Source organism: Engraulis encrasicolus, chromosome 3 (genome assembly GCF_034702125.1).
Source record: "Engraulis encrasicolus isolate BLACKSEA-1 chromosome 3, IST_EnEncr_1.0, whole genome shotgun sequence".
In the NCBI taxonomy this organism is placed as follows: Eukaryota; Metazoa; Chordata; class Actinopteri; order Clupeiformes; family Engraulidae; genus Engraulis; species Engraulis encrasicolus.
Window position 1 is genome coordinate 8,246,044 of NC_085859.1, and position 20,000 is coordinate 8,266,043.

The 20,000-nt window shown below is 45.8% G+C and overlaps 2 protein-coding genes across 2 annotated transcripts in view; both read right to left on the reverse strand.

Annotated features, from left to right (window-relative positions):
• The window catches only part of LOC134445629 (NLR family CARD domain-containing protein 3-like), a 331,412-nt gene that overhangs the window by 135,497 nt on the left and 175,915 nt on the right, over positions 1–20,000 (reverse strand). The gene's annotated exons all lie outside the window — the stretch shown is intronic.
• LOC134445642 (myosin regulatory light chain 2, ventricular/cardiac muscle isoform) overlaps positions 11,025–20,000 on the reverse strand; it is a 20,182-nt gene continuing 11,206 nt past the window's right edge. Inside the window, exons 3-7 of the mRNA XM_063194696.1 lie at positions 18,230–18,305; positions 17,918–18,022; positions 12,863–12,941; positions 12,122–12,170; positions 11,025–11,129 (exon numbers count right to left, since the gene is read on the reverse strand). Of these exons, the coding sequence (XP_063050766.1) occupies positions 11,025–11,129; positions 12,122–12,170; positions 12,863–12,941; positions 17,918–18,022; positions 18,230–18,305 (414 nt within the window). The remainder of the gene's footprint in view (positions 11,130–12,121; positions 12,171–12,862; positions 12,942–17,917; positions 18,023–18,229; positions 18,306–20,000) is intronic.

Sequence of the window (20,000 nt, forward strand, 5' to 3'; positions counted from 1 at the left end):
CTGCACGCTGCTACTGGGAGGTTGAGTGGAGTGCAGAGTATGTTCATATAGCAGTGTCATATAAAAGCATCAGCAGGAAAGGACAGGGTGTTGAGTGTAAGTTTGGATATAATGATCAGTCCTGGAGGCTGGGCCTCGACAGCTCCAGCTGCTCTTTCTGGCACAATAATAAAGACGCTAAACTCCCTCTAGTGGCCGGCTCCAGAATAGGAGTGTATGTGGATCATAGGGCAGGGACTCTGGCCTTCTACAGCATCAGGGGAGACACAATGACCCTCCTGCACAGAGTCAATACCACATTCACACACACACTCTACCCTGGGTTTTTGGTATGGAGTGAATCATCAGTGAAGCTGTTGTGAGGCCCATATAGATAAATGCTGCTCCTGTCGGTCCTTTAGCACGGGTCCGCACACACACACACACACACACACACACACACACACACACACACACACACACACACACACACACACACACACACACACACACACACACACACACACACACACACACTAGCCTGGCTTTGCCATACGTAAACTTCCATTTGATTCCCATCTCCCTCCATGTTGTATCCGAGTCGGGTCATCTGGAGGAGATTACAAACGTTGCCAGGCAACTTGACCCATCAGGGAAGGAGGGAGGGAAGAGGGGTGTGATGAATTGACTTTATTGTTTGGTGTGCTGACATTTTGGCACTACTGTAGACCTTCATCAGTGTCTGTGTTTAAGGCTATGCCACCATGCTCTTCCATCTGACAACTAATGACTGAAGTACTCTGAAAAGCTGCACCTGCTGGAAAATAAACTTGAGTTGTACGGGCCCTTGTAAAACTTTGTCAACAAAGGGGTGTGTTACATGTCATGATCAAACATTTAAGTATTGGCAGAGGACGCGCTCAACTTCTTGGAAAACCGAAAAGCTTTTGGGTGCGAGATAAAAAGCGTCAACTTAAGGAAGAAGAAATCCGCACTCACAAACTGCGTCTCATTATTTATTTATATTACCACCATGTCCAAAAAGCAAACGCGTTTTGGCTAACAAGCCTTCATCAGTGCGTGGTTTGTCATTGGTCAGTTCACCCTTGCCCACCGTAATAAAGAGTGGACTTCACTCCCTCTAGTGGCCAGCTCGGGAACAGGGGATGATGATACGGTTCACCCTTTCCCACAATAATAAGAGGGGACTCATAGAGGTAGAAAATAACACTAGAGGTGACCCCGCCCCCCTTTTTACGGCAATGTGTAGCGGCCATTATCTGTAGGTAGATCTCAGAAATGGAAATGAACGGAGAACGAGGCTCACCTCTGTCAAAAATGGCTTAATCATGTGAAAATGTCCATCAACACACTATACAAGAACAATAGTTGAAGTGTGTTGCTAACTATGTTCATAAAAGATATTGTTTGATTTTTAAATGTATTTTATCGACTCATATGATTTAAGTAGATATTTTGCCTGCCATTTCAAATCTGGTCTTTGATTAATGTGTTACTTCATATTCACACAGTTTTAGTCAATTTTTTGACAGGGGTGGGCGTGTTCTCCATTGACTTGCATTGCCTGAAGGTACCTACACTACCTACGGAAGTTGGGAAGCTCCAGCTGCCATTTCCCAGTGCTGTCACAAATTGCCGTGTCCTCTCTAGTGTTATTTTCTACCTCTATGAGGGGACTTCACTCCCTCTAGTGGCCAGCTCGTGAACAGGGGATGATGATACACTGGAGTTATTCTCCTGCAATATTATGCAACATCTGGACATTTATACGGTATATTTTTTTTGGTTTTGATATAGTGGTCGTGGGCTGCTGTTTTACTTTTGTAATTGGTATCAATGATTAAGGAACATATGTATAGTAAAAATGGATTTCCCACTTAAGCATTGTAGTATTATTATTATTAGTAGAAGTAGTAGTGGTATTTAACAACAACAACAACAACAACAACACATCCCCTTAAGCAGTGTAATTTACCTTCTAACTTGCTCTTCCCTTTTATTTCTGAAGAGTGAATTTAAAGGATGGAGACGGTGGGGTGCCATTTTGGTGTCACAGATTAATGTAGATTATTAAACTATTACTCCAAACATGTACCACCACTAAAGAGTACATTTAAAGCTGGAGAGTCATTTTAATTGTCAAGAGTGAATTTAAAGTCAGTCTGTTGGTGAACATGATTACAGTACACATGGTATTTGAATTCACATTCATGCAACATAAATATCATAATGAACATGTAACATTAGGGCACTTGTGATTTTTGTTTGGTGTAGGGGTCTTGGGGTGATGTTTTACTCAATGTGTCTCAATGATTAATGTACATGTGCATAATAAAGTAACTTCTGCATAAATGTTCCACTTGTGAGGAGATTATTTGCTTGCCCCTACAGGAGGAGGACTCGAACCTGCACCCTGTAATCTAAACCAAGCTCTCAACATGAATGTGGCCAATGCCCATGGCCAATGCTTAGCCCTGCAAGGATGTGGTTTTATCTGGATCCTGTGCATATGATTGGACACACACACACACACACACACACACACACACACACACACACACACACACACACACACACACACACACACACACACACACACACACACACACACACACACACACACACACACACACACACCCCAACTTCAAAAGTTTTCCACACATCCTATCTGTAATTGGAACTCAATTAGGCCGCATAGGCCACGCCTGCACTGTGTGTGTGTGCGTTTGCGTTTGTGTGTGTGTGTGTGTGTGTGTGTGTGTGTGTGTGTGTGTGTGTGTGTGTGTGTGTGTGTGTGTGTGCGTGTGCATGCGTATGTGCGTTTGCGTGTGAGTGTGTGTGTGTGTGCACGCAAGTCTCTGTGTGTGTGGACTTACATTGTCAGGGTCTTAAAACCCAAGGCCACCCTCAGAAGGAAATGGAGACGAAGGACAGAAATGCAGAGAATTAGAGTTTGTTCAAACTTAGTTTTACTTAGTTCAAAGTCAACTTGACAAAATCCAAGCAATTCTTCAGTAGGCAAAAATCCAAAACAAAAACAAAGAGCCAAGAGTTCAGTCTTTCAAAAAGGGTCTCAAAAAGGCAACAGTTCTTGGGAAAGTCAAAGTTCAAAAAAATCATATGCAGCATTCCATGGCAACTAAAGGGTTAAATCCCAAATCTTCAATTCCAACAAAAAGCAGTCTTCCAAGTGTCCAAAATACATTAATGATCAAAGTCCATAATCCACAAAGAAAGTCCAAAGCAAAAATCCTCTTCAAGCAAAAGTATGACATAAACAAAGTTCCAAAGTCAAAAACAGCAGCTCAAAAATAGCAGTAGCAAAAATCAGGGACAAGTACTCACATGTGGCTTTCAGGAGATCTCAGCAGAGTCAAAAGGAAACAAAGGCTTTAAATAGGCAACCCAAACAATTCACCATCAATGATTCAATTAACCAATAACAAAAAGACAGGTGTAGCCAATGGCAAAGGGTAAAACAAAAATACAAAGATAAATGGCGACATCTAGTGGCAAGATTAAAGAACAGCAGGCACAATTGTCCACAGAACCTGACAGAACCCCCCCCTCTAAGATCGTCTCCTGACGATCCCAGGGCGATCAGGATGCAAGCGATGGAAGTCTCTAACCAAGGAGCGGTCAAGCACATCCCTGGACGGTACCCAGGAGCGCTCCTCAGGACCATACCCCTCCCAGTCCACGAGGTACTGAAGAGACCCCCGAACACGGCGGGAATCCAGGAGCCGGTTGACCGTGTAGGTGGCATGGCCATCGATGAGTCGAGGAGGAGGTGGCGGCCGAGGAGTAGGAGCCAGTGGGGAAGTGACCACTGGGCGGAGACGGGAGACATGGAAGGTCGGGTGGACCCTCATAGAGCGAGGGAGCTGCAGAGTGTAGGCCACAGGGTTGATCCTGCGGAGGACTTTGAAGGGACCAACGAACCGGGGTGCCAACTTCCTGTTCTCCACCCTCAGTGGAAGATCCCGAGCCGAGAGCCAGACCCTCTGACCAGGTCGGAAGGTGACCAACCTCCGACGACGATTGGACTGCTGCTGGTACTGCCGAGAGGCTTTCAGCAAGGCTCGTCTGGCTCTACCCCATGTACGCCGACACCGCCGAACAAACTGCTGGGCTGACGGGACCCCTGCATCCACCTCCTGCTCAGGGAACAAAGATGGTTGGTAACCAAACTGACACTCAAAGGGTGACATACCTATAGCTGAGCATTTCAGTGTGTTATGAGCATATTCAGCCCAAGGGAGCTGGGAGCACCAGGAGGTGGGATTGTTCGAGACCAAGCATCTCAGGGTGGCTTCAAGATCTTGATTCAGTCTCTCAGTCTGCCCGTTAGACTGGGGATGGAAGCCAGATGAGAGGCTCACAGTCGCCCCGATCAGCTTGCAGAAGGCACGCCAGAAGCAGGAGGTAAACTGGGGGCCACGGTCGGAGACGAGATCCTGGGGAAGACCAAAGACTCGAAACACATGGTCACATATGAGTCTGGCAGTCTCAGAGGCAGAGGGCAATTTGGGCAAAGGTAAGAAGCGACAGGCTTTAGAGAATCTATCAATAATGACTAGAATGGTGGTGTTACCTTCAGAGGCAGGGAGGCCAGTAATGAAGTCAAGGGAGAGGTGTGACCACGGTCTGCGGGGTATGGGCAGTGGGTGGAGCAGGCCCTGGGGTCTCTGGCGTGATCCTTCCCCTGGACGCAGTTGTGACAGCTGGCCACGAATGTCTGCACGTCCGTCTTCATAGTAGGCCACCAGAAGCGCCGCTCAAGGAACTCCAGTGTTCGAGATGCCCCTGGATGGACCGCCAGTCGACAAGAGTGACCCCACTGGAGAACTTGACCACGTGCAGACCTGGGAACAAACAAGAGACCTGCAGGAACATTATCAGGGGCAGGGTCATTGCGCAGGGCCTGCTGAACTACAGATGTTATGCCCCAGCGCACTGGTGCAATGACTCGGGAACTAGGGATGATTGTTTCAGGTGGGCTCTCTAGACTTTCTGACTGAAATAGGCGTGAGAGCGCATCAGGTTTGACATTTTTTGAGCCTGGTCTGTAGGAGATGTTGAAGTCAAATCTGTTGAAGAAGAGAGCCCACCTGGCCTGTCGAGGATTTAGGCGCTTGGCCTGCTGGATATACTGCAGGTTCTTATGATCTGTCCACACTAGGAAGGAATGTTGAGCCCCCTCCAACCACTGCCTCCACTCCTCCAATGCCAGTTTAACAGCCAGGAGCTCTCGATTTCCAATGTCATAGTTCTCCTCTGACGGAGAGAGCTTGCGAGAGAAAAAGGCACAAGGATGGATTTTACCGTCAGAGGATCTTTGGGAGAGGACCGCGCCAACCCCTACATTAGAGGCATCCACCTCCACGATGAAGGGTCGAGTGGGATCTGGATTTTGGAGAATGGGAGCAGAGGAGAAGTGTTGCTTCAGAGTCTGAAAGGCCTGGCTAGCCTCAGTAGTCCATGAGAAGGGGGAGTTGCATTTTCGTGTGAGTGCAGAGATGGGGGCTGCAATGGAGCTGAAGTTGCGGATAAACCTCCGGTAGAAATTTGCAAAGCCCAAGAATCTCTGCGTCTCCTTGATTGTGATGGGGGCAGGCCAATCCCGTACTGCTTCCACCTTCTTAGGGTCCATGAGGATCCTCCCCTCCGAGATGACATAGCCAAGGAAGGCCACTTTGGGAACGTGGAACTCGCATTTTTCAGCTTTTACAAAAAGGTGGTTTTTGAGGAGACGAGTGAGTACCTGTCGGACATGCTGGACGTGCTCGGAATGGTTCTTGGAAAATATTAAAATATCATCTAAATAAACAAAAACAAATCTGTCCAGCATGTCGCGAAGAACATCATTGATCAAGGCCTGGAAGACAGCAGGGGCGTTAGTGAGTCCAAAGGGCATGACCCGGTATTCATAGTGGCCAGTTGGGGTGTTAAATGCTGTTTTCCACTCATCTCCTTTGCGAATTCTGACCAGATGGTAGGCGTTGCGAAGATCGAGTTTGGTGAAGATGGTGGCATTTTGCAGGAGTTCAAAAACTGATGACATAAGTGGCAGGGGGTAACGGTTTCGGACAGTGATCTTGTTGAGTCCTCGATAATCAATGCAAGGCCTCAGGCCTCCGTCCTTCTTTCCCACGAAGAAGAAGCCCGCGCCAGCAGGAGAAGAGGAGGGTCGAATGAAGCCTGAGGACAGTGATTCCTTGAGATATTCTTCCATGGCCACGCGTTCTGGAGCAGAAAGTGAGAAGATGCGCCCCCTAGGTGGGCAAGTGCCGGGAAGCAGTTCAATGGCACAGTCATAGGCTCTGTGAGGTGGTAGGGCTGCTGCTTTACCTTTGCTGAATACTTCTGCCAAGTTATGATACTCAGGAGGGACTCGGGACAACTCGGGAGGGGCTTGGGACAACTCGGGAGGCTTGAGAAACTCGGGACAGGAACTTGGGACGAGACAGCTGGCATGGCAGTTAGGGCCCCACTGGAGGATCTTGCCGGAGGCCCAATCAAGATGAGGGTTGTGGCGAGTCAGCCAGGGGAATCCAAGGACTATGGGAAACTCTTTGGCCTGGATCAAGTGGAATGACAGTTGCTCCTGGTGACTGTCGATCCGTGCATGAATAGTAGAGGTTATTCTATCTACTAGGCCACCACCCAAAGGCCGGCCATCTAAGGCAGTTACTGACAGAGGGGAGTCAATGGCAGAGGTGGGAATCCCAAGATGTTGTGCTAGGGAAAGGTCCATGAAATTGCCAGCAGCCCCAGAGTCAACAAAGGCCTGCAGAGTGTGTGACTGGTCATCCCAGGAGAGTGTGACAGGAACGAAGAATCCGGTTGTAGGGAGACCAGGAGATGATGTCACCCCCGTCACAGATCTCCTGGGGCTGGACGGGGTTTGGCTTTTCCCTGAAGCTCCGGGCAGTTGCTGCGAAAGTGTCCTGGCTTTCCGCAGTAGAGGCAGCAGCGCTCCTTCATGCGCCTCTCACGTTCCGCCTGTGACAGTCGGGTTCCCCCCAGCTGCATGGGCTCTGGTCCTCCCTCAGAAGAGTCGACTGCTGGGGTGCTATGGGCTGGAACTGCAACGGAGAACATGCTTCTTGGGGCTTTGTTTCTTTCCTGCAGCCGATTGTCCAGCCGGATGACTCGGGAGATCAGTGACTCAAGGTTTTCGGCCTCCTCCCACGAAGCTAGCTGATCTTTAATGCGGTCAGCCAAACCACAGTAGAATGTAGCGAGCAAGGCCTGCTCACCCCAGCCGCTCTCCGCTGCTAGGGTGCGGAACTGAATGGCATAGTCCGCAGCAGACTGGCGCCCCTGACGAAGCTGAAGTAGTTTGTTGGCTGCTGTGCGACTACTGACCTCTGGGGAGAAGACCTTCAACATCTCCTTGGAGAAGGATTCGAAGGATCCGCAGACAGAGCTTTTGCTTTCGTAGAGAGCTGTAGCCCAGGCCAGGGCTTTTCCGGTCAAGAGGGTGATAACATAGGCCACTCTAGAGTGCTCTGTCGGGTAGGCAGCAGGCTGGAGGTCGAAGGACAGATGACACTGGGTCAGAAAACCCCTGCAGCCTTTTGGGTCTCCACTGTACCTCTCTGGCGTTGGCAGGCGTGGTTCACGGCTGGGCACAGGGCGGGACTCTGATGGCGTGTTGGAGGATGTGGCTGTAGAGGCTGGAGCGGTCGGAGAGGTTAGAAAGGTTGGAATGGCTATAGTAGGCGGAGTGGCTTGAGTGGCTGGAGTGTCTGAAGGGCCTGGTTGTATAGGCTGTAAACACTGGAGGGCCTGTTGAATCACAGTCAATATGCCAGCTTGCCTTCTCATCTCAGCCCCCCACTGGGTTAAGACCTGTTCATGACGACGCATGGTGTCATCTTGGCTGCCGACAGCCGTCGTCAGGTGCTGGAGGACGAGGGCCAGGTCTGTAGGGTCAGTTGGTGGTGAAGGGTGAGACACTGGCACCGGGTCCGGTTCACGAAGTGGCATATTCTCTGCTCCATCCATTGTTGGCTGAGATCTTCTGTCAGGGTCTTAAAACCCAAGGCCACCCTCAGAAGGAAATGGAGACGAAGGACAGAAATGCAGAGAATTAGAGTTTGTTCAAACTTAGTTTTACTTAGTTCAAAGTCAACTTGACAAAATCCAAGCGATTCATCAGTAGGCAAAAATCCAAAACAAAAACAAAGAGCCAAGAGTTCAGTCTTTCAAAAAGGGTCTCAAAAAGGCAACAGTTCTTGGGAAAGTCAAAGTTCAAAAAAATCATATGCAGCATTCCATGGCAACTAAAGGGTTAAATCCCAAATCTTCAATTCCAACAAAAAGCAGTCTTCCAAGTGTCCAAAATACATTAATGATCAAAGTCCATAATCCACAAAGAAAGTCCAAAGCAAAAATCCTCTTCAAGCAAAAGTATGACATAAACAAAGTTCCAAAGTCAAAAACAGCAGCTCAAAAATAGCAGTAGCAAAAATCAGGGACAAGTACTCACATGTGGCTTTCAGGAGATCTCAGCAGAGTCAAAAGGAAACAAAGGCTTTAAATAGGCAACCCAAACAATTCACCATCAATGATTCAATTAACCAATAACAAAAAGACAGGTGTAACCAATGGCAAAGGGTAAAACAGAAATACAAATGTAAATGGCGACATCTAGTGACAAGATTTAAGAACAGCAGGCACAAATTGTCCACAGAACCTGACTTACATACAGTGGAAGGTCCAAATACAATAGAGTAAGTAGGCCAGGGGTTCCCAAACTTGACCATGCCAAGGTCCCCCCATATACTTATATTCTAGCCAAGGCCCCCCCATATACTTATATTCTAGCCAAGGCCCCCCATATACTGATATTCTAGCCAAGGCCCAACCATATACTGATATTCTAGCCAAGCCCCCCCCCCCCCCCCCCCCCCATATACTGATATTCTAGCCAAGGTCCCCCCATATACTGATATTCTAGCCAAGGTCCCCCATATACTGATATTCTAGCCAAGGCCCCCCCATATACTTATATTCTAGCCAAGGCCCCCCCATATACTGATATTCTAGCCAAGGTCCCCCCATATACCTTATTCTAGCCAAGGTCCCCCCATATACCGGTATATTCTAGCCAAGGTCCCCCATATACTGATATATTCTCGCCAAGGTCCCCCCATATACCGGTATATTCCAGCCAAGGTCCCCCATATACTTATATTCTAGCCAAGGCCCCCCCATATACTTATATTCTAGCCAAGGCCCCCCCATATACTTATATTCTAGCCAAGGCCCCCCATATACTGATATTCTAGCCAAGGCCCAACCATATACTGATATTCTAGCCAAGGCCCCCCATATACTTATATTCTAGCCAAGGCCCACCTACTATGGGTCGTGCCACACTATTTTGCTTTTTACAAGCATAGCCTAGGACAGTGGTTTTCAAAGTGGGGGCCGGGGACCCCTTGTGGGCCGCGAAGGGATGCCAGGGGGGCCACGGCAGGTTGGCCGACAATCCCCGTTGAATAATTTTCTTTTTTACAATGCTTATGTATTGTGCTTCTTGTAGTATTTGAATGGGTTTAGAAATGCACCAACTTCATGGAGTTGAGAAACCGGGTGCACAGAAAAAAATATTGTGGCATGGCTCGTGTCAGGGAGGCCTTGGTTGGAATGTACTGGTATATGGGGGGCCTTGTCATGGTAAAGTTTGGGAACCACTGGTCTAGGATTGTTAGTCAGTGCCTCACTGGGATATCTAAAATAACCTAACGTAGTAATGTTCAGCAATGCAATAGATTATTCTAATGCAGTTCTGAACTAAGGTGAATATTGTAAATCTTAATCTTTGGTTTATTTGTTATTCAATTTATTGAAATATTTATTTTGTTTTGCTTGTCTTTTCCTGCCAACCTACCATGCCCCCCTAGCACCCCCTCACGGCTCCCCAGGGGTCCCCAGCCCCCACATTGAAAACTACTGGGCAGTCATGGGTAAGCAGTTAGGGTGTTAGACTTGTAGCCCAAAGGTTGCCAGTTCGACTCCCGACCCACCAAGTTGTTGTTGGTGGTGGGGGTAATTAACCATTGCTCTCTCCCATCCTCCTCCATGACTGAGGTACCCTGAGCATGGTCCTGTCCCTCCGTACTACTCCCTTTTGGGTGTCATTGGGAGCTGCCCCCTGGCGCGGGTGAGGCATAAATGCAATATCGTTGTGTGCCGTGGAGTGCTGTGTCACAATGACAATGGAAGTTGGGAGTCTCCCAGTTGGGTTCACTGGAGTAGGCCAATGGCTTATTTTCATGGTTGTTATTCTGCACCGCCACCACTGGGGGGCAGTAGACACCAATATTCCACAACCTTCTCGCTGCGCAGCTCAAATCCTCACAGGTGACTTTTATTTAATTAAAAATGCCAGAAAAGGAAGCAATAAAGAACAAACATTAACCAGACAACCAAACAACTTAGATTACTTCTGAATTCATGACAACATTTATTGGATTTTCCATATGTTAGCGCAGCAGCATATTTTTGAAGACGCAGTCGGGTAGGTCAATATAGAATATGGATACACAGGTACAACACGTGTGTGTGTGTGTGTGTGTGTGTGTGTGTGTGTGTGTGTGTGTGTGTGTGTGTGTGTGTGTGTGTGTGTGTGTGTGTGTGTGTGTGTGTGTGTGTGTGTGTGTGTGTGTGTGTGTGTGTGTGTGTGTGTGTGTTTGAAGATGCAGTGGGGTAGGTCAATATAGAATATGGATATCAAGCATCTCAGAGGAACACAGTGCTGTGCTGTCAGTCGAGTAAGACAGAGTTACAACACGTGTGTGTGTGTGTGTGTGTGTGTGTGTGTGTGTTTGTGTTTCTTTATTAATGGTCTTTCTAATCTTCATGTGTGATGATGTAGACCAGAGGTGTGTGTGTGTGTGTGTGTGTGTGTGTGTGTGTGTGTGTGTGTGTGTGTGTGTGTGTGTGTGTGTGTGTGTGTGTGTGTGTGTGTGTGTGTGTGTGTGTGTGTGTGTGTGTGTGTGTGTGTGTGTTTATTCCTGGTCCTTCTCCTCTCCGTGTGTGATGATGTAGACCAGGTTTTTGTAGTCCAGATTTCCGGCCACGTCAGGCGGGAACGCAGTAAACATCTGCTCCATCTGAACAAAACACACAAGATTGAGAAGAAGGATTTTATCTAACACTGTGATATGGGTCTTGATTGTGATTAGCTGATTGGACATTCTAAGCTTTGGTAAATTGGCCATAAACACAAACACCACTCCAAACCTGTATGCAGAGTCACATCTTGCCCCCCAAGCCCCTAGATCGTGAATAACAGCATAAAAACAAACTCCACTCCAAACGAAGATTCTACACACCTGTAAGCAGGGGCGCTGCAAGAAATGCTGGGCCCCATGAAAGATTCAAATTTTGGGCCCCCTTAAGGGCCCCTCTCAGTGCTTGGGCCCTCTTAAGGGCCTCTATCAGTGCTTGGGCCCTCTTAAGGGCCTCCATCAGTGCTTGGGCCCTTAGAATCTGTACCACTTTCCCCCCCCCTCCCCATACCGGCCCCCATGCCTGCAAGTTAAATGCTTTTGCGTCTGAGTTGATAACGATAATCTGGTGCAGTTGGGGTAGGAGCATACAGGAAGAGCATATATTTGTACTATTCCTGGTCGGGGTGTCAGTGTGATTGCAAAGACGTTTCATCCCTGCATGCCTCTTGCCTCGCTTAGCTTTGTTGCAAAGTTTGTGTTTGGTAGCGTGATGGTGTTGCTGTTGTAACAATCACTTCCTCAACTGAACGACGCAAGGTGAATTAATTGTTGTTAAAGAATTGTCAACGATTCAGTGAAACAGTGTTAAATAAGCAATATGCCACTTAAGTACATGGGTTTGTGTTCAAGTTATATTGGGTAAGGGTAGTTATACAATACTCCGCTTTGCATTGTGCTACAACTCCCCCTTATCCATTATAAATCAAACACAAACCCAAGGCCTCTCTTTGCTTACTTACTGCTTAAATAAAGGACAGTGGAAACCTGTGTGTGTGTGTGTGTGTGTGTGTGTGTGTGTGTGTGTGTGTGTGTGTGTGTGTGTGTGTGTGTGTGTGTGTGTGCGCACATGTGCATGTGTGTGTATGACTAACCTCTTCTGAGGAGAACCTGTCTGCCTGCGTGGTCAGCATCTCAGTAACACTGAAATGGGAATGAGATCAGACGAGGTGAGGAGAGAATTATTATTATTTCTGAATAATTATTATTATTATTACATAATTAACAGTAATTAATAATAACAGTTACTATTTAATTAAATAATACCAATGATTAATAATTCAACAATAATTATTATTAATTATAATGATATTATTAAATAAATTAATATTGTTATTTTATTATAATAATTATTATTAATTATAATGAAATATTTGTTTATTTGTTCATTTATTTATTTGTTTACATGTAGGCCTATACTTCATTGTTTATGTAAGGGAAACTGCTATTAAAGTCACAAGTTTTCCCTCTGTGTCACACAGACACACATGCCACACGCACACACACTCACACACGCACGCACGTACAGTATGTACACGCACACACCAGCATACACACGCACACGCACTACTGAGGGGACTCTCAGGTCTTTCTTCAGATTGCCCTTTCCCCCCGGTCACAAGCATGCACGCACACACTAAAGTGGAGGCTATGGAACTCTCAAAACTCTCAAAACCCTCTCAAAACCTTTCCCCCCCCGGGTCACACAAACACACACACACACACACACACACATACACACACACACACACACACACACACACACACACACACACACACACACACACACACACACACACACACACACACACACACACACACTGGATGGAACTCACAAGTCCTTCTTCAGAGTGCCTTTTCCTTCGGGGTCGAACACCTTGAAGGCATTCAGGATGGTCTCCTCAGCATCAGCACCTGGAGATACACACACACACACACAAACACACACACACACACACACACACACACACATGCACATGTACACACACATGTATGCACGCATACACACGCACACACACACACACATGTATGCAGGTGTGTACGTACACACACACACACACACACACACACACACACACACACACACACACACACACACACACACACACACACACACACACACACACACACACACGTGTGTAACTGAGGCCACTTCCGAGCTTAGACTCCAGTATGGGAGTCACAGCATGATACCGCTAAGCTAAAGGACCAGTCCGCCACACCAGTTGACCTCCATTACATGCATACGTACACAGTATGGGAGTCACAGTACAATACCGCCTGAGCTAAAGGACCAGTCCGCCACACCAGTTGACCTCCATTACATGCATACGTACACATCAGGGACGTGCACAGGAATCTCAAAGGGCAGTTGCTCTAACCTGAAGAAAGGGCAACCCCCCCCCGCCCCCCAAAAAAAACGGCCTTCAGAATTTTTTAGGAAACTGCACCATGGGTATTATTATTATTTTTAGTAGTAGTAGTAGAAGTAGTATATTATTGTCATAATTAAGCGGGCTTGCGGAGCAAGGACCATGCAGAGCATGGCCCTTGCAGAGCAAGGCCCGATTCTAGTAATCTCTAAGTCCTGTTTCTTATTATTATAGCTTGGTCTTGTGCAGGGGCAGCAAAAATAGAAAATGGATGTCCTCCTAGGCCTTTCGAGATAGAGACACCGTTCAAACACTAAAACGACCGGCTCGGCTTGGAGATTGCGTATACTAATAGGCTTTTCCGTGTCTCTTGTCGTTTTCCCGTTTTTGGCGATTTTGTGAAAGCCTGGGTCTCCATTGAAAACTGTGGTGGAACCTTCATGAACCAAAGTTCCGCCACTCTAGAGATTAGAGTGTAGGAGGCTTTTTCGGTCATAAAACATCAACACTTTCACCTAGAAGTTTAGTTGACGCGTTGTTAGCGAGCTCTATGGGATGTCTCCAAATTGTCAAAGTTTCATCTCCCAACTCCCAATACTTTTTAAATGGCAGGTTTGTAAAAAAAACAGGTCTGGGTCTATGGAGAATCCCAGTCTTTCCAAAAATGCATTTTTCAAGAGATCAGCGCATGTCCCACATGGAGGTCCATTTGTGCCTGAATCCTTTAACCTATGAACTTCATTCAAAGACTGTTAGAGAGATCACAAGCATGACTCCGATCTGTGAAAAGGACACGTGCCAACTCCTTTTAGTTTTTTTACAACGATGTTGTAAAGACAAAAAACTCATTCTCATTTTCTCCCCTGTTAAAGGCTCAATACTAACTGTCAGTTAGTATCAGAACAGGTGCTCCCAATGAAGGATTCCATCTTAACTGCCACTGTCTCAAGATTCTATTCTTAACGAGCAGGTGCGAGCAGCCATTCTAGAAGGCTATTGTTCAGCTCTTCAATGCAATCTAATATAGTCTTGCTGGACTGTGTATGACAGCTAGCTGCTTGGCTTAGTGGTAATGCATGCCACTGCATTAGAGATATGGAGGTTGAGGGTTCGAATCCCATCCGAAGCCATGTTGATTTTCTAAATTATATCATATGCAGCGTTCCTTGGCCGACTTAAAATGCCATGTATATCATTTAGTATGGATGGCAAATGTGCTGACTTACAGATATTGAAGTTGGGGGTTCGAAACCCAGTCAAAGCCATGTTGATTTTCAAAATTACATCATATGCAGTGTTCCTTGGCCAACTTAAAATGCCATGTATGTCATTTAGTATGCATGGCAAATGTGCTGGATTACAGATATGGAGGTTGGGGGTTCGAATCCCAGTCAAAGCCATGTTGATTTTCTAAATTATATCATATGCAGCGTTCCTTGGCCGACTTAAAATGCCATGTATATCATTTAGTATGGATGGCAAATGTGCTGAATTACAGATATTGAGGTTGGGGGGTTCGAAACCCAGTCAAAGCCATGTTGATTTTCAAAATTACATCATATGCAGTGTTCCTTGGCCAACTTAAAATGCCATGTATGTCATTTAGTATGCATGGCAAATGTGCTGGATTACAGATATGGAGGTTGGGGGTTCGAATCCCAGTCAAAGCCATGTTGACTTTCAAAATTATATCATATGCAGTGTTCCTTGGCCAACTTAAAATGCCATGTATGTCATTTAGTATGAATGGCAAATGTGCTGAATTAGGGATATGGGGGTTGGGAGGTTCGAACCCCAGTCGAAGCCATGTTGATTTTCAAAATGATATCATATGCAGTGTTCCTTAGCCAACTTCAAATATCATGTATTGTATGTCATTTAATATCAATGGCAAAGGGGTTGGATTACAGATATGGAGGTTGTGAGTTCTAATCCCGCTCGAAGCCATGTTGATTTTCAAAATTATATCATATGCAGTGTTCCTTAGCCAACTTAAAATACCATGTATGTCATTTAGTATATCCCCAAAACGCAGAGCTACAACACTTTCAAGATGGCTGAATCCAAGATGGCTGAATTGTTTGGCCCATAACTTCTGACTGGGTGGATGGAGTTTTTCCAAGATTTCTTTTAGCTTTGTTTTCTCAATAGTACTTTGTTTCATCTCTGCCCCAAAAGGCAAGCCCGCTTCCAGCATTTTCTGTGAGAATGCATTTCTAGTTATTAAGATTATTATATTATATAGTATCTTGAATGCGTACCATATGATATAACATGCTAGTTTTTAAACATGTAGGCCTACCTATTAATCATATCAGAGATGATCAGCCTTATGCCCACCTGCCCTAAATGTCTCCTGATCCACATTTCCTCATGTGTGGTATGTGGCTGCCCCTAAATTAAATGAATTTATGAGAAAAAGCCTTGATAGTTTTTAAACCTGTATCAGTCACAGAGATGATCAGTCTTATGCCTACCTGCCCTATGTGCAGAGGTCTGTGGCTCTGAGTCATCCTCATCTTAAATGAAATGAAATGATGAGTAAATTAATAGGCTAAATATGAGGATGCTTAATCAATTAACCCACTGTCATCTTTATAATCCTTGTAGCAGCCAAAGTAGACTTTAAGTTATAGCCTAATAAATAGAAATAGTTTAAAAATTGTTAAAAAGATCATTTAATTTGAATTTGAAATTTCATTAATAGGCATATTCCATGATTAAAATGATGAATATTATATAGGAAAGCTAAAACAATAAGAATTCACAGGTTTAGGTCATTTGTTGGGTCTTTTGTAGCCTATATTAAAAATGTGTACTGTCGCTTTAAGAATTGGCGAGCCGGCTTTCATTTCAGATCGCAAAGAACCGTGGCGTGGGAGCGACCAGTTCTTATCTGTTGCTCTGAAGCTCCAAGCTTCTCGCAGACTTTATAACCTTTTATTTTCATTACAGATGTTTTAGTTAGTTCATGCACATTTTGTAGGCCTATGTCTTGAGAAGAACAGTAAACGTCAGTTATCATGTGGAGTGGATTTATTTCAATTACATGGACATTGACAGTGGAAACAGTAGGCCTATCTTTGGGTCGGAGAATATATCAGCGTAAGAAAAAGCACTTTCCTAGCGGTCTCACCAAGATCAAACCTCTACAATCCTGAAAAAGATTCTCTGCCTCACCTGCACCTGTTCATTTTTTTTCGCAGCCAACTCTGCAGAGATGTGCTTCCTTTAGCTAGCCTACCCCCTTAAGTTCTCTCTTGCTTGATAAAACGACATGTCATCTGCATGTTTCTTAGTTGGGTTAGCCTTCCACAAAACAACCTGAGCCATGTAAAACGTTGACAATGACTGCAAGCTAGCTGGCTGTCGTTTTTCCCCAATATCTGAACGTGGCACACCGGCTGTCAGATTATTTAGGATCACTAAACGTCCTAAACTCGAGATCGGCTTTAAGAGGCATTAATTGTGATCATGTAGTGTAATACTGTGTAGTCTGCTATGTTTCCAGCTCACCTCAGGCCGCCAGGGCAGTCGCTCTACTCCCACGACATCTTCGACATATTTTGCGTCTCTGCCCTGGTCGCATGCATGCTTGCTCCCCCCTCCCTCCCATGTAGAGCTGCGCGTGCCCCCCGCAACGCACATGCTGCCCCTCCCTTTGCCTATCTCTCGAGGTGCAGGTGAATCTGAATTTGAAAACTTAATTTAGGAAGCTTCAATCAAAAATACGAATTGCAAAGCAAATCAGTTGAAACATGAAATCTTAGCCTATTTTTCCGAGGCATATCTACAGCTGGCTGTCGGGGTTTTTTTGCTACCTAAACGTGGCGCTGGCTGGCTGTCAGATGTATGATAACTAAAAGTTCTAAACTCAACATTGTAATAGAGAGGTTGATTGTGAGCATATTTTGTACCCTAATATGTAGACTGTGTGTAGGGCTCTAGCCGACACCCAGGCATCTTCAAAATCTTTCGTGTCTCTTATAGACGCTCAAGCGCCTGTCGCGTGCCTTCTCCCTCCCCACCGGAGTTGTTGCGTAGGCCTACCTCACATCGCTCGTGCCCATTCTCGACGGGTCTGATGAATTTGTATGACTGACTTAAGTCTTTATTGTACAAAACTTCAATCAAAATTATGAATTATAAAGAAATCAAATGATATTGAAATATGAAATTATAATTGCCAAATTATTTTCCCCTCCCTTGGAAGGGCAATATCAGCCAATGTGGGCAAAAGGGCCGTTGCTCGGGCACCGTGGGCAACTATGCTGTGCACGTGCCTGGTACACACACAGACAGAAAGACATACATATGAGCTTGCTTGTAGATGTGAGAGAGTTTGCTCTAGGGTTGCGACCTTTCAGAAATGAAAATAAGGGACACTTGATTGTTGGGGGGGGCGTCTGGGGTTCCTCCCCCAGAAAAAAAAAAAAATCAAAAGTATTTTTTAGAAGCAATTTCCGGCATTTTAACCAAATTGTGTCCCGTTTCAGCATATTTGTGTGTGTGTGCTACCTTTCAGCTTCTCTCCAAACATGGTAAGGAACACGGTGAAGTTGATGGGGCCTGGAGCTTCTTTCAGCATCTCATCAATCTCCTCCTGCTTCACATTCAGACGACCTGCCGGATAACACACACACACACACACACACACACACACACACACACACACACACACACACACACACACACACACACACACACACACACACACACACACAGTAATGGTTTCTATTTGTGGGTTCAGTGATGGTAATGTCAACGAGCTTGGCTTATTGGCGCACGCACGCACGCACGCACAAACACATACCTATATGTAGGTCTTACCTAGGGCTGCAAATGTGTCTCTCAGGTCATTCTGGTCTATGAAGCCATCTCTATTCTGATCCATTATGGTGAAGGCCTGCAGAGAGAGAGACAGACAGAGAGAGAGAGAGAGAGAGAGAGAGAGAGAGAGAGAGAGAGAGAGAGAGAGAGAGAGAGAGAGAGAGAGAGAGAGAGAGAGAGAGAGAGAGAGAGAGAGAGAGAGAGAGAGGGGAGAGAGAGAGAGAGAGAGAGAGAGGGAAAGAGAGAGGGAAAGAGAGAACGAGAGAGACTTAGTAACTTAGTTTTATATAGCGCCTTTCAATTAACTCAAGATCGCTTACTGTGCAGGTAAAACAAAGTCATTTGGGAAATGTAGCACTAGATTTTGACAACTTGTTTGCCCATCACTGGTAAGTAAAGGTGGTAGTAGTGCTGCTGTGTTTGCGGTCCCGTGGGCACTTAATGTGCAGTTGAAAACAGGCGTCCTCCCCAGTGAAAACAATGCTATTTTTAATTTGATGCAGATAAACATTGAAGGGGGCGCACGATTCAAATCATTCGAGCTGTGTCTTGACAGTCCCATCTAGGAAAATCATGGTGTAAAGTTGGGGGCAGTGTTTTGTTTGGGGCAGTGTTTTGTTTGGGGCTGTGTTTTTCAACATTGGTGTGGGGACCCCATGCGGAATTCATATGGGGTCACCTGAAATGTCAAGGTGTGAAAAAAGATTATTGATACTGAATACTGATAAAGATAGCCTACTAATTAATTTAACATAACTCTGACTTTCAGAAATATCTTTCGGATTAGTAGCCTACAAATAAAATAGCTTTTTTTCAGGTTGTGAAAAAAGTGTATGGGCTCCCCAGTAATTTTGGGATGTCAAAATGAGGTCCCTGGCCAAACATAGGTTGGGAACACTGGGTACACTACGACATTTCCTGAATAAACAACTGAATGATGAAGCAGCAGTCTTCAGTTGTCATCATGCAGCTAATGAAAGTAATTTACTGTAATGAAAGCAGTGAAATACTGTAATAAACTGTAAACTGCCCAGTACTGTATGAGTAGCAACGAACTCAGTTCAATTTGCTGAGGTGAGACTAACTTTAAAGAGCAAAAAAATAATAAAACCAAACTGAGAGTCTGATTACTCAGCGACTGAACAGTTCAGGGCCCCGCCAACGCAAACGTGTGTGTGTGTGTGTGTGTGTGTGTGTGTGTGTGTGTGTGTGTGTGTGTGTTACTCTATCTATCTGTCTGCCTGTGTAGTTCAGGTGTCCGCCAACGCATATGACACATCCTCCATCCGACTGTCCAGCGATGATGATGATGACGATCTAAATTACGGGCGCTCGCTTTACAGCCCGGGGGATTGCTAATTAACGCAAAGTCGTGATTCAGCAGTTACATTAAGGACCTTCTTCAACCTGGCTGCACACACACACACACATGCATGCAAGCACACATGCACGCATGCACATTCGCATACACACACACACACACGCACACGCACACACGCGCATACACACACAGACACACACACAAATGCAAGCCCACGCACACCGATAGACACACAAGCACACACACACACACACACACACACACACACACACACACACACACACACACACACACACACACACACACACACACACACACACACACACACACACACACACACACACACACACACACACGCACACACACACACACACGCACACACACATTCCTTCAACCTGGCTGCACTGAGCTGCATTATCTATCTGTCCATTCTTATTGGGCTGCACTGGG